Below are 15,143 nucleotides of genomic sequence, written 5' to 3' on the forward strand. Positions count from 1 at the left end.
TAGCTCTGACGTGTGACTTCACATCACAATGAAGCTGTGTGTTATGGCCAGTGAGGCTTTGAAGTCCACTCTCCATCTGCATGAAATGCCCGCTTTCAGGTTGCGGCCTGAAGGCCTAAGGTATTCCTCGTGACTGTCTCTGGCATCCTGAGACGTCTGAAGGGCCTGCTCTGAGCGGCTGAGATAGTCCTCACATCGCCTTCCTCTCTGGAGAAGTATGTAGAGAGGCTTGTTCAACAGCTCAGTGAGCGTGGCTTCAGATAACCAAGTTAACCCCTGTCTTCCTCTTGTTGTTTCTTGCAGATGGTCACAAGAACAAAGAAAATCTTTGTAGGAGGACTGTCTGCAAACACGGTGGTGGAAGACGTGAAGCAGTATTTCGAGCAGTTTGGCAAGGTAAGTGGCATGTGGGGCTGGGGCAGCCTCCTCTGTCCTTCAAAATGGCTGCTGTGGCCCCTGCCTTTGCCACAACCGTCTCCTCCAGAGCCTTGTCCTTGGACTTGGCTGTTGAGATGTGAATGGGATTCGGCAGGAGCCGAGATGGAAGAGCCTGGCTTGTGGTGGGCACGGAGTCCCGTGCGCCGGCAGGAACACACAGAGCGGGCTTTGAGTGCAGTTTCACCAGCCTTGGCTGGTCGTGTGGGGCCTGGGCTGGGAGCTGACGGGGTCAGCGCCGGCTAGGGAAGGGACTGTGAGCTGGGAGTCACAGGGCAGGAGCTCCCGCAGAAGCTGGTCTCTGTGTCGGCACTGGGCTTCGTTCTGGGCCTTTCTGGAGGACACACCGAGAGAGGAGGCTCCCTAGGGGCTGAGCCCTCCTGCCCTGTCAAATGCCTGAGGAAACCCAGGGAAGATGCTGGGCGCGAACCTGTCAGGATGTCCAGGGGACAGCGGTGCGATCATCCCCTGGGCTGTGCCGGGGGTTTGGGCCCGGAGCGACTCAAGAGGCCCCAGAGGAGTCAGGAAACCGAGCGTGAGAGTGCGTGAGAGTCAGACAGGCAGACAGACAGGGTGCATAACCGTGGGTGATTCATTCAGCCCCTTTCTGCTTGGTGGGGAGGCACGGCCTTGGAGGGTGGGTTCTTCCTGAGGGGGACCCGTTCCTCGGGGGACTGTTGCCCCCCGGCCCCCACAGGGTGGCTTGAGGGGCACTGAGCCTTGCTGGCTGTCGTGCGGCGCCCCCCGCGGGCTCGTGTGTCCCAGGAGGCTGGCAGGTGACTGGGCATGCAGGCCCGCTGTCTCTGTGTCTTTGAGCAGCTGTGGGCCTGGTCCTGGGTCTGCAGGCGCGACGAGCTGCTTCTGCACAGGCCTGTATCGAGTGCCCCCTGCCCGCTGCAGGGCGGGAGTGCAGAGGGCTGCCTGCCCAGGGTCCTGGAAGACACCGTCCTAAGCTCCATCACCGGTTTCATCTGTGATACCCGTCACGCGTGCCCTGGGTTGTAGAAAGGCACGGCTGCTCACCGGCCGGCCTGAAAGTTCTGTGCTTTCGTTCCTTGCCCGCAGTGATGGCCAGCTGGGAGAGGGCCCATCTCCGGGAGAGGGCTGCCGTGGGCTCCTCTTTGGGGGTGGGCTTTGACTCCTGGTGAGCCTCAAAATGGGAGCTTTTCCTGTTTCTGGCGTCCATCAGTTCCTGCATGGATGGGAGACCATGCTTCCCAGAACCCAGCCTCCTCCCACCCAGCCTTGCTTTCCGAGTGGCACTTAGCTGCCCTTCGGGTCGGTTATGAAAGGCTCCTTCCCCACGGCACTGTCTGGCATTGCCAGCTGGGGGCTGATTCATCCTGGCGGGATAAAGAACAGCTGAGTGTGCTGATGTCCTTTCTCTCGCTGCTCTTCAGGACTGATTTCGAGTGCCAAGGGGGATGGGTCCATCGCCCAGCCCCGCCCTGCCCAGGGAGAGAGATTGGAAATAATTTAATGAGACAAACACAGCTTGCATAATGGAAGGCTCTGGAGTGCCGGCCCTCATTGCTACCGTTTCCGCCTTTAAAACCAGGCTGGGGGGTAGTGTTTGCAAACACGAAGTGGGATTTCTTTTTCGAGCTGTAACCTGCCTTGGAATCTCATGGGCCAATTTGCGGGTGTCAGGAAAGTTGATGCTGCCCAGATGGGCTGTTAGAATATCCCGAGCAGGCTCGTACTTGCCGCATCTCCACACATGCCCGGCGCTGGTCTCTCCCTCTCGCTCTGTCTTTCCGATGTCCTTCATTAGCACTTAACGCTGTGACTCAGTCCGTCAGCCGGTGGCAGGAAGCGGCGAACCCGCAGCAGCGGCCGTCCCTGTCCTGGGAACCGCGTCCTCTTGTCTGCAGACGGCCACAGACTGTCTTCCCTGACTTGGCACTCGCCAGGTCTGAAGCCGCTCAGTTAATTTTGCAGTAATATCTGCGGATTCCAGCAGGATGCGTAAACCTACCAAGTGTTTCATTGAAGGACTAAGGAGGCCTTTGAGCATATCCCAGCTCTCACGCTCCGTATGCTCCTGTGTCAGTAGCCTGGTGCGTCAACGTGCTCTGCGGGGTAGCTGAGCCTGTATTCGCAGGAGCTTGTTCCTTGTTTGGCTGGTGGCTGGTGTGACGTGTGTTCCCTAGGGTAGGGTCCCCTGCCGCTCAGGATTCTGGTATAATTCGCTTGAGTCCAGGAGGATCCCTGAAGGGGAGACCCTGCAGCTGGGCCTCAAGGGCCATGCGCCCTGCACCCGTGAAAGGAGTAGCAGTAAATTGTCGCACTGATTGAGGGAAACGGGAAAACACGCACACACTTGCGGAAGGTTTGCTCACACACCTGCACACACTCCCCACTGTGTCGGGTTGTTGGGGGCTCTTTGCAGGTGGGTAACTGCACACTGCTGCTGCTGCTGCTGCTAAGTCACGTCAGTCGTGTCCGACTCGCAGCGACCTCAGGGACTGCAGCCTACCAGGCTCCTCCATCCATGGGATTTTCCAGGCAAGAGTACTGGAGTGGGTGCCATTGCCTTCTCCTAACTGCACATTAGGAAGGTGTAATTTAGTGAATAATTTAGAGAGTGCGTGTTAAGTGTTGGATATGGGCCAGGTCGGGCTTCCCTGGTGGCTCAGATGGTAAAGAATCTGTCTGTAATGCAGGAGACCCAGGTTTGATCCCTGGGTCTGGAAGCTCCCCTGGAGAAGGGAATGGCAACCCACTCTAGTATGCTTGCTTAGAGAATCCCATAGACAGAGGAGCCTGGCAGGCTATAGTCCATGGGGTTGCAAAGAACTTCTACTTTCTTTCTTCCATGGGCCAGGCCATTGACTTACATTATTATCTCACTTAATTCTTCTCTGGGATGCTGGCAGGGCCCTGCCTATTTTGTAGATTGTTAAATAAAGTCTTGGTGGCACTGTATCTTTATCTCAAGGTCACAGCCTCCTGAAAGGTCACAGACTTCCCCTCTAGGCTTGTCTAATAATAGAACCCAAACTTTAGGTCCTGTTTCAACTGCTTACCGACCCATGAGATAGACTTAGGGCAGGGAGGGTGCCCAGGAGAGGCAGAGATGGGAGTCCTCTTCGGGTGCCCAGGGGCAGTGCTGGGGACCTGGGCCTGCACGGCCTCTTGCTTCCACACAGCAGATTCAGGTGTCCTCAGCAGCCCGTTTGCAGGGGTGGAGAGCACAGGTCAGGGGGGTGAAGTCTCAGCAGAGGTCACCAGGTGGACTGGGCCATAACAGCCAGAGTGCACGCCCTCCTCCTCCCGGGCCGGAACCTCCCGCCCCTGCGCAGCCTCTGCTCAGAGTTTGCCGCCTTCCTTTCGGTTTTCCCTCGTTGTCAGGCCTCTTGGCTCTCGCTCTTCCCGTCTTGCCTGAGGTGGCAGCTGCTCGGCTGTTTATTTCAGGTGGCAATCAGGATGGGGAAGGTGGCCGTCCTAGGGCTGAGCTCGGGAGGGCTGAGTATGCCATTACTGCAAGCGGAGTGGGTGCAGGACTGTACACCCCGAGCTTGATGTAACTCAAGCTGGAGGCTTGTAATTGCCTTTGGTGCTCTTCTCCCACTTGCTTCCCAGAGATTTACCACCTGGCCCCCAGGTTAAGGGTGTCGCTACTTGTTTGTATTTAAGATGAGACTGTGCAGTCGCGGCATGAGGACTCTGCTGACTTCGGTGCCATTCTCACCCCCTGGGTAGTTATTCTGGCCCCCTCTTTGGAGTCAACTAAGAAGAGGCACCTCAGACCCTCATACCGGGCATGGCCGCATGGGGACGCCACTGCAGCCCCTTAACAGGCCCCTGCTTTCCTGGCCTCAGCTTCTCACCTCAGGGAAGGGCGTGGAAAACTCGTAAAGCATTTTACTTGTAAACTTGTAAATAGTTTTGGCACTGTTACAGCTACCCACTTCTGCTGTACAGAGAATGCAGCTGTAGCCAACACACAAACCATTGCATGGCTTTGTTCCAATAAAACTTTATTTTTGAAAACAAGTTTGGGGCCCCATTTGGCCCATGGGCCGTGATTTGCCAGCCTCTGTACTCGATTATTCCTAAGGTTGGTTTCAAGCTTGAAAATTGAATAATTTTGAAAGTGTTTAAGTAAACTTACGTAGGTAGATAGATAGATAGGTATCTATGGTATCTATAGACTGTAACCAAGACAAGATGTTGTCATTAGTAATGAGCATGATGTATTAATAGTCAACAAATCAGCTGTAACGGTGGTAGAGTTAATTTGTGCACTTCAGGATCCAGGGGCGATGAAGGGATTCTCTATTTGGAAAAAGCTACCATTTATAAACTGGAATCTTCATCCTTTGAGTAAGGTTAGGGAAAACTGTAAACTATGTCCAATTTCTTATTACCTGTGCTAGATCTGAATGAAGGAAGATGAAGAATTTGTGAGGTTGAGATGTTAGTGTGAACCTCTTTACTGTGTTTTGATGTTTCTGGATTAGAGGGCCATGTGCTTTGTGCTGAGGTTTTTAATGCATTAAAATAAAAAATTTGGTTCTCAGGGATGCCAAGTGAGGTGGGTGGGACATCTCTTGTGCAGATGAGGAAGCTGGTGTTGAGAGAGGTCAGGAAGTTGTCCACGGTCGTGCAGCCTGCAGAGTCCCTCATTTTCACCTGAGTTCAAGGTTTCTAGAACCTCATCTCCCACTTTACCACGGAGCAGCCCCCACCCTCAGAGGGAGAAGGCTCATTTGTCAGGAATGTTGGTCTCCGGTAATTTATTTTACTGCTTCAGGTTTCCTAGTGGACGCTATCTGTGCCGATGATTTCATGCCGGCAAGAATGATGTATATAGACCACTCTGAAAAGTGGCGCATAAATGATGCTCTCGATACACGCACGCAAACCCCGACCATCCATCGGGCTGTTGGGCGCCGTTCCCCCGCCGCAGTTGTGCGGATGAGCCTGGCGTGGCGATTATTAAAAAGCCCTGGGATCAAAGCCGCTCCGTGTACCAGAGCTTCCTCCTTCTCCCCTTTAGGCCCCTCCTTCAAGTACCGGTTTCTAAAATTCTCACTTATAGGATTTGGGAGATCAAAAAGAGGCCTTTAAACTTAATGAATTCTCGGCTTCGTCCCGGATGGAGCCATTCTGCACCTTTGAGCTGTTCACCTCGACGAGAGGGCTGCTCGGTGCGGGCTCGCGAGGTGATTCTCACTTTATATAACTCTCTGAAAGCAGAGCAGCCCGCATCTGGAGGCTCCCAATTATACTTCACATGGTGAACTGTGTAATTAGTTTGGAAGACTTACGCTTAGTCATTGGTTTATCCTAATCGGCTTTGGCTTTCCCCACCAACAAAGTGAGCTTATTTTGCTAAGCTGAACCGACTCTGCACCCTTTGTTCCAGCCTTTTACTGTCTCATTCCTTTCATTCTGTTTTGCTGCCAAAGTTCTGTTTCATTAGGCCTCCAAGTCATTTCCAATTCAGTGGGCTGCTACAATCCAGCCTTTATCGCTGGCTGCCCTGGTTCCCATGTCCCTTCTGGGCGAGTGCCCGAGAGTGCGGGTTTGACGTGAGGGCTTTAACCCTTCGCTGGGCCAGCCCCTGACCGTGGCGAGGCCCGCGAAGGAGGTCCGTAAAGTTCCCCTCTGCCTCGTTGAAGGCGAGCCCCGTGGAAATGAGACCGAAAGGGGCCTTCGAGCCCTAAGGGAAGTCAGCTTGACTTAGAGACTGGTGCTAGAAAACTTTGGTGGGGGGGCACATGGGAAACGAGGAGTTGTCTGCTTAATGTAATGAGATCTCATCGAGCCCACTCGTGCGGGGTCTGCCTCATCTCTGCTGTCTCCAGGTTTTACGTGCAGGCACGACGCGGGGACCCCCGGCCGCTGCATGGATGTTCCCGTTGATGCTGTGTGCGTGTGAGGAGAGAAGGATCTAGAATGAAGATATCATAAAGCCTTTGAAGTGGGAAAGGCAGGAGATCTGTGCGAAAATAAATAAGCAAGCCACTGTGTTCCTGAGAGTGGGCTGGGATTTTATTGCTTCCTAAGGCGAGCCGTAGATACACGGAGCTCTGGGAGGTGTATGGTTCTTTCCGACCAGGCCTGGAAAACAAAAGTCGTGTCTGTCCTTTGTGGACTTCACGGCCCCCACGAGGCCAGCGTCTTCTGAAGTGGTTTGCACACGCGGACTTACTGGAAAGTGAGTGTTCGGCGTGCCGGGCTCACCTGTCCCCTGCGGGCCTTCGCTCTGGAGGGCCGTGGCGTCCCTCGGACCTTGACTTGGAACTCCAGAGTGCACCAGAAAGGGCCGTTTGCGCTTTCCTCCCTGACCAGCCCTGCTGAAGGCTACCTGTGTGTTTAAACTTTCTTCCTGTAATAGCTCAGAGCAGGGCCAACACTGTCCTGGTGTTTTATTAGATCTCTGGCTGGTTTGTGTTGGTCTCCCCCTTCAGAAGTGTGTCATATGACGGAGGGGACTTTATTTGCCCTGTGACCCCTGGCAGAGCTGCTAAGGGCAGAAAGTCATAGTTGGCAAACAGGGGACTCCTGCCTCATCTGCGGGCCTGAGCCTCCCGGTCCAGGTGAACAAACAGAGCCCACAAGTAATATGAGCCTTGGGCTTTGCAGGGAAACCCTCTTGCCGAACAGCTTTCTGTTTTCCCGGTGAACTTCTTCCTCCATTTCTGCTGCAGCCCATGGAGGAAGTTGAGTTAGAAGCAGATTGATTGAGCACCCCAACCTCACTTCTCCTAAATCTTCTTTTTTTTTCCCCCTGCTTAAAAAAAGGAATTCCTGAAATAGATGAGTGGGTTTCTAGGAAAACTTCCCATTTCCCTTTTAGTGTATAAAATATAGCCAGCTGTTGTTAGGCAAATGCATCAGACATTATTATTGCTCGGTTAACAGTGTTTTAAAATATACAAATGGAGAAATAGGGTGCCTTCTGGATCACAAGCTGGGAAAACTTTGAGATTATGCTAATCACATGCGTCCGCATAGTAGGTAGAGGGAGAAGGCACAGACTTCCTGGCTGTGTGTTTGTACCGTGTTTCCCAGTGTGGTTTAGCACCACTGAGGTTTTATAGGGGGCCCGGAAGAGGAGAAGCAGGGGCAGGAGAGCCCTTGGGCAGGAAGGAGTTAATGAGCCTCGGGGGAGAAGGGGTTTCAGAGCTCCTCCAGCTCACCTTCCCAGAGCCCTCCTGGCAGCTTGAAGGCGTCACTTACAATGGAGTTGTTAGCATGAGAAAGAAGCCTTTCTCCCCCTGGATGTACTTCAGTGGGAACTGAAAGTGTCTGAGAAATCACGGTTCAAGCTTGTGCCAGTGGGTGCAAGGAGTGGTTCTTACGGAGGAGAAAGCTCAGTTCATTTAGACTTGGCATAGAGATCGGATCCCATTGTTGTGTGGAGTGAACACTGATACGGAGATTCCTGCCCACCCCTTGGCCCACCAATAGGATACTCCACGACCTAGGTTGCGTGTGCTTTTTTCTTTCTCTTCTCCCTCTCCCCACCCCACCCCGTTTCCTTTGTCCTCTGAGAATTAGTCTCTCTGTAGAACGGCTGGATTTGTCAGGTTACCACCCTCTAAATTTTTACAGCTCTGTGTATTCAAACTTGGTATTTGTGAATTAGCTGAAAATGGGCCGCCCATCAGTACTTTATTTACATTCGAAGCCCCAAGAGTGAGAGCCCCAGAAAAAATGTTAATATGCAGGCAGAGGCAGAAGGGGTGAGTTTCTGACTGTTGCTAACCTTACTGCTGCCTTTAAAACCAATCATGAGGCACACGGCTGATATTTAATAGCTTTTAGCTGATTATTTTTCTTCTCCTCCTCTTTCTTTTCTATCCAAGTTGACCTGGGTGTACTTGAGCGGAAATGAAGTCATCCAAATGCTGAATTAGAATAATCACAGGCCTCCAAGAATGAAATGGAAGCAGAGATTAAATGGTAGAGGGAAAGCTGGCATTAATAAGCAGTGGGAAAACTTTGCATAAAATAAATAGGAGATTTGATAGATTGAATTTGTATGTGCGTTTTCCATTTTTTCTCCACTCCGTATTGTCTTCCTAGAGTCGAGCTGTTGGCAGAGTGGGTTCTGATTTGCTTCAAGTCCGCATACCTTCTGCAGCCAGGGTGATGGTCCTTTCTTCTTCATGGGTTGTTTGTGTGACCAGGACGTTTCCAGGGTGGAAGAATCTGGGCAGAAGGGCCCTAACTGTGAAAGGTTGATGATTACTCCTTGCAAAGTGCAGTGGTTGGGCGTTGGCGGGGTGGACGCAGATGGAAGATAACACATAGCAGGCAGACAATGAATATTATTGATGGATTCCTGATTGTTAGGAGAAGAACGGGGCTGAGAAAGGTAGGGTGACCAATCGTCCTGGTTTGCCTAGGACTGAGAGCTTTTTCAAGAGCTCTGGACTGCAAACCAGAATAAATCGCTCACCCTAAATAAATGGGAGGTGGGAGAAGTTGAGACGCTTGGCCTGAAACTCCAAAAGGCATGAAACTTTTGATCACCTCCAGCAGATTTAAGTATTCTTTCCTGTATGTTCCAGAGCACTTACTTTGAACTGTTTACAGTCTGCACTCCTGATTTAATTCAGCCGCTGCGGGCAGGAGTCCACACAGGTCAGCAAGCATAGTAAGTGGCCTGAGGACGGCAGGACAGACAGACAGACCCACAGCCCCAGGCGAGGGCGGTTCATCTGGATGTGGAGTGTAGGAGCCCCATTTCTGTGTCTTTTGAAAATAAAAATCTCTGCCCTTTGTAGCAAGAAAGTGAGTTTCTTGTAGTTAAAGAGCAAAATAAGGATTTAATTATATTCAAAACAAACAGTAGAATGGTTTGTTTACAGGAAGTCATTTTTTAGGTGGTCTGTCATGGAAGATGTAATTTGTAGAATCGGATTAGTTGTAAATTAGAGATTTTTGGTTGTTGAGGTTGGTAATGGTCTTTTTATAATTGGCAGCAGAGGCAAGTATTTTCAGACTTGCTTATTGTTTGTAGAGTGTTATTCCTTGAAAAAAACCATTTAAGGTGCTTTTCTCTTCAGGAAGTATAAGTATGGAACGATCAGAGGCAGTCTTTCTGATCTTCTTATTAGTGTTGTTAGGGAACTGCCGGAGAGTTGGGTAGAAGGCAGTGGCACCCCACTCCAGCACTCTTGCCTGGAAAATCCCATGGATGGAGGAGCCTGGTGGGCTGCAGTCCAAGGGGTCGCTAAGAGTCGGACACGACTGAGTGACTTCACTTTGATTTTTCACTTTCATGCATTGGAGAAGGAAATGGCAACCCACTCCAGTGTTCTTGCCTGGAGAATCTCAGGGCTGGAGGAGCCTGGTGGGCTGCTGTCTGTGGGGTCGCACAGAGTCAGACACGACTGAAGCAACTTGCAGCAGCAGCAGAGAGAGAAGTGCTGTGGTAGCTTGTGAAGCAGTTTGCTGATTCTGGTATTAAAACAACAACAACAACAAAAAGGTTTTCTCTTTAAAAAGAGACCACCCCAAATGTAAGTTGGTGCAGCCACCGTGGAAAACAGTATGGAGGCTCCTTTGAAAACTAGAGTTGCCTTCAATTCAGTTCAGTTGCTTAGCTGTGTCCGACTCTTTGCGACCCCATGAATAGCAGCACGCCAGGCCTCCCTGTCCATCACCATCTCCTGTAGTTCACTCAGACTCACGTCCATCGAGTCGGTGATGCCATCCAGCCATCTCATCCTCTGTCGTCCCCTTCTCCTCCTGCCCCTAATCCCTCCCAGCATCAGTCTTTTCCAGTGAGTCAACTCTTTGCATGAGGTGACCAAAGTACTGGAGCTTCAGCTTTAGCATCATTCCTTCCAAAGAAATCCCAGGGCTGATCTCCTTCAGAATGGACTGGTTGGATCTCCATGCAGTCCAAGGGAATCTCAAGACTCTTCTCCAACACCACAGTTCAAAAGCATCAATTCTTCAGCACTCAGCCTTCTTCACAGTCCAACTCTCACATCCATACATGACCACAGGAAAAACCATAGCCTTGACTAGACGGACCTTAGTCAGCAAAGTAATGTCTCTGCTTTTGAATATGCTATCTAGGTTGGTCATAACTTTTTTTCCAAGGAGTAAGTGTCTTTTAATTTCATCATGGCTGCAGTCACCACTTGCAGTGATTTTGGAGCCCTCAAAATAAAGAATTGTCTTAGGACTCAGCAGTCCCACTCCTGGGCATATATCCCAAGAAAACAATAATTCGAAAAGATACATGCACCCCTGTGTTCATAGCAGCACTATTTACAATAGCCGAGACGTGGAAACAGCGTGAATGTCCGTTGACAGATGAATGGATGAAGAAGATGTGGGACATGAGCCTAGTGGAATACTTCTCAGCCATAAAAAGGAATGAAGTAATGCCATTTGCAGCTGCATGGATAGACCTAGAGATGATCCTGCTACGTGAAATGAATCAGAAGGAGAAAGTCAGATATCATACGCTGTCACTTATACACGGGGCCTCAACAGAAGCAGACTCACAGGCGTAGAACATAGACTTGCGGTCGCCAAGGGGAAGGGGGAAGGGAGGGTTGGATTGGTCATTTGAGCTAGTGGATACGAACTACCGTGTACAGGATGGATGAACAACAAGGTCCTGTTGTATAGTACAGGGAGCTATATCCAATGACTTGTGATAAACCATAATGGAAAAGGACACGTGTGTGTGTGTGAAAGTCAAAGTCGCTCAGTCATGGCCAACTTTTTGCGACCCCGTGGACCCCCAGTCCATGGAATTCTCCAGGCCAGAATACTGGAGTGGGTAGCCTTTCCCTTCTCCAGGGGAATCTTCCCAACCCAGGGATCGAACTCAGGTCTCCCACATTGCAGGCAGATTCTTTACCAGCTGAGCCACAAGGTAAGCCAAGAATACAGGAGTGGGTAGCCTATCCCTTTTCCAGCAGATCTTCCCGACCCAGGAATCCAATGGGGTCCCCTTCATTGCAGGTGGATTCTTTACCAACTGAGCTATCAGGGAAGCCCATATACATATGTGTGTGTGTGTGTGTGTGTGTGTGTGTGTACGTGTGTGTGTGTAAGACCGCATCACTTTGCTGTATACCAGAAACTCGCACATTAAAAATCAACTATACTTCAACAGAAAATAAAAAGGAATACCCTATTTCCTTTATTGATAGATGTGTTTTAGTAGCAAAAAGGAGGATTTACTGATGTTGTAGGTCTCCGTTCCATCTAAGTTGGCATTTGTTCTGATTCAGAGATTGCCGTTCGCCCATGTACCTTTTGACTTAGAATTGCCCCAGTGGCCCTGTGGGGAGGGAAGCCTGTCCCCATTTGGAAGCCAGGACAGGAAGCTTGGGAGAGCGTGAACGGCTTGCTCGGAGCTGCAGACAGACGACAGTGGACCCCGAGTGCAGACCTGAGCCCTAGCCAGGAGCCCTGGGCTTGCAGCTCCAGCGCGGCTGCTGGGCTGGCCACCTCCCTCAGGGCTGTGGGCGCCGTGGCCAGCAGTGAGCTGGGCCCTAGGGTGTCTGTGGCGCGTCTTCCAGGAAGCTGACTGTGACTTTATGGTTGTTTGTTTAAAACATATATTATGTTAGAACAAATATTATGGCATGAACTGCAAAATTTGCATAATTGTTTTTGAAAAACCCTGAGACTTGGAGGCATTTCAGGATAGCTGCTGGCTGCGATAGGCTCCGTCCCCCGTCGTTCTGGGCCGTCTCGGGATTTTCTTGACTTCACTCCTGGTGAGGAGCTCTTAGGTGGAAGCGCTGAGAACCAACCGTGTGCAGAGTAGGGGTTGGCACGTTGTTTTCTGAGCAGGACCAGATAATAACTGTTTTCAGTTCTGGGGCCCAGATGGTCTCTCACAAGCACTCCATTCTGCCGTTGTAGCAGGAGTGACAGCAGCCATAGACGGTATGAAAATGAGCGGTTGTGGCTGTGTTCCAATAAAACTTTATTTACAAAAACAAAAGGCTGCTGGATTGGGCTCGAAGCCAGAGTTTGCCAGCCTCCTGGTTTTGCATTTAGCCTGGTAATAAGGGCATAGATTTTTTTTTTTTCTTTTTAATACTCAGACTGGCTGGTGTCAAATCCCAGTTCATCTATTTATTAGCTCCGAGCAAGCCATCTAACTTCTTTCTACCTCAGTTACTTTATCTGTAGGATGGGAATGAGGATGGTGCTTAAACCGCCTGGGATTGTCATGATTCATGATTGAACTGAGACATGCATAGTTCTTAGCATCCTGCCGAAACTCAGCGTGTGATAAACGGTAGAAAGATGAGCTGCTGCTAGTTCCGTCCTCTTAAGACGCAGGCAGTCAGTCCTGAAGGAAATCAGCCCTGAATATTCATTGGAAAGACGAGCTGAAGCTCCAGTACTTCAGCCACCTGATGCAAAGCGCTGACTCAGTGGAAAAAAATGCTGATGCTGGGAAAGATTGAGGGCAGGAGGAGAAGGGGGAGACAGAGGATGAGACGGTTGGATGGAACCATCAGCTCAATAGACATGAGTTTGAGCAAACTCCAGGAGATGGGGGAGGACATGTAAGGCTGGCGTGCTGCAGTCCGTGGGGTTGCAGACAGCTGGACGTGACTGACCCACCGAACAGCAACGAGACCCAGCTTCAGCCGCTAGAGTTGCCTTCCCAGTGCTCTTCAGCAGTTGCCCCCTACCACCTCCCTGCCCCCCCCAACACCTATCTCTCTCATCTGTCCCCGTGGGTCGGTTTAACGCTCAGTTCTTCCAGGCTCCTTGGGGATAATGCACATTGAAAGTCTTTCCTGGATCCTTTTTGCCTGAAGATGAAGATTGAGTCTTGTATGGTTTTCAGTGGCATACACCTTGAGTTCAGTTCGACTACCCTGATGCCTTGAGTTTGTGAAATTGACTTCGGCTGCTCTGGCTTTGATGGAAAACATTGAACTGATACAGACTGAAAGAGAATTCTTCTGGTTGGACCCTGCTGATGAACTCTTTAAACTTGTTTGAATAAGTAAACTTTTTTTTCGGCCAAGAAGAAATAGAAGATACTGTCTGGAAATTGTCCCAGTATCATTTAGCTGATGTTTATTAAGATATATTTGTATATTGATCCACTAGCCTGTTTATTGAGCTTATTTAGCCTCTTGAGAGAGCTTTCCACATCCTCATTTAAGTTTTCTTTCCTGTGTCTAATAAGCTTGGTCTTCTGGTTTTAGAATTTATTGCAAATATTAAGGGGTGGGAAGATGTTAATTGACTCAATGTAAAGAGGAGAAAGGAAAACCCGTAAAAGCAAAAGTGATTTCAGTCTCAAAAAGGAGCGTGTTTTAGAACCATTTGCTGTGGGGGAACAGTCATTCTTCCTCGTTAGGTCCAGAAGGTATCTCATCTGCAGCCTCACACGTCGTACATTGCGGGTTGATTCATTCACCCAGTCTTCTGAATGCCAGGCGTTGAGCTGGGGGCCAAGGGCATATCCCTGAAGGAAACAGACAAGATCCTTGCATACTTGTAGCTGAAGTTTTAGGGCGGGGTTGGGGAGCACCAGCCGAGAACAAGAGAGTAAAAAAGTAGGGTAACTGCGGATCGTCTCAAAAAAACCAGGAGCTGGAAGAACCCATAAGGGAGTACGAAAGAGGGGGGATCTTGGTTTATTGGGAAAAAAGTCAGATTTGCCTACATTTAACATGTAGCCTCTCTGCCCCGAGTAGATGGTAGTACGGGATCTGTTTCCTCACTGTGTGCAGCCCCAGGTCGGTCCCAGTGCTGGGCTCTAGTCCGTGCTCAGTAAACAGCAGTGGGATGAGGGGGCCCTCTGTTTCAGAGGGCAGGGCTATGCCAGACACCAGAGGCGTCTCCAATGGTGAAATTGTGGTTTTTCCATTTCAGAATGGGGAGTTAGGAGAATGTATTCAGTTACCAGGAGCATTTCCATAAGTGGGTCCCATCCTTCCCCTGAAGTCAGGATAAAGGAGCTGTTTCCACTCTGCAGGAGAAGCTCGTGAGAACGGAAAGGCTCGCTGGGCAGCAGGGCCTTTTCCGAAGCTGAAGGGGTCTCAGGCAGGCAGAACTGGGCAGCAGGGCTTTCTCTGGAGCTGAAGGGTCTCAGGCAGGTAGGGCTGGGCGGCAGGGCCTTCTCCGGAGCTGAAGGGGTCTCAGGCAGGTAGGGCTGGGCAGCAGGGCCTTCTCCGGAGCGGAAGGGTCTCAGGCAGGCGGAGCTGGGCAGCAGGGCCTTCTCCGGAGCTGAAGGGTCTCAGGCAGGTAGGGCTGGGCAGCAGGGCCTTCTCCGGAGTGGAAGGGTCTCAGGCAGGCGGAGCTGGGCAGCAGGGCCTTCTCCGGAGCTGAAGGGGTCTCAGGCAGGTAGGGCTGGGCAGCAGGGCCTTCTCCGGAGTGGAAGGGTCTCAGGCAGGCGGAGCTGGGCAGCAGGGCCTTCTCCGGAGCTGAAGGGTCTCAGGCAGGTATGGCTGGGCGGCAGGGCCTTCTCCGGAGCTGAAGGGTCTCAGGCAGGCTCGGTGCTGAGCGTGGCGCACAGCTGCTCTGGAGGAGGGAAGGACGAGAGGAGGGTGAGACGGGGTCTGTGGCCTCCTGTTGCACCTAGCCCTGCTGCTCCCCCGTCTCTGGTCTAAGAAGAGCAGGGAGCCTGCTGCGTGGGAGCTGTCAAGCTGGCGGGAGCGTTGTTTCATGGCGGCTGGTGGGTGCTTGGCTTCTCCCACAGGTGAGGCCACCAGCTTCTCCTCGGACTTGCTGTTTTC

General features: G+C 51.2%; 1 protein-coding gene across 18 annotated transcripts in view; it reads left to right on the plus strand.

The window, feature by feature from the left end:
* Positions 1-15,143, plus strand: part of MSI2 (musashi RNA binding protein 2) — a 403,146-nt gene that overhangs the window by 142,590 nt on the left and 245,413 nt on the right. For all 18 annotated transcript variants that reach the window (XR_011259687.1, XM_069602551.1, XM_069602544.1 and 15 more), the window contains one exon: positions 304-396. Coding sequence is in view for 17 of the 18 variants with exons in the window: in XM_069602551.1 (XP_069458652.1) it covers positions 304-396 (93 nt within the window). In the remaining variant the exon portion in view is untranslated. The remainder of the gene's footprint in view (positions 1-303; positions 397-15,143) is intronic.

The sequence above is a fragment of the Ovis canadensis genome, chromosome 11 (genome assembly GCF_042477335.2).
Source record: "Ovis canadensis isolate MfBH-ARS-UI-01 breed Bighorn chromosome 11, ARS-UI_OviCan_v2, whole genome shotgun sequence".
Lineage (NCBI taxonomy): Eukaryota > Metazoa > Chordata > Mammalia > Artiodactyla > Bovidae > Ovis > Ovis canadensis.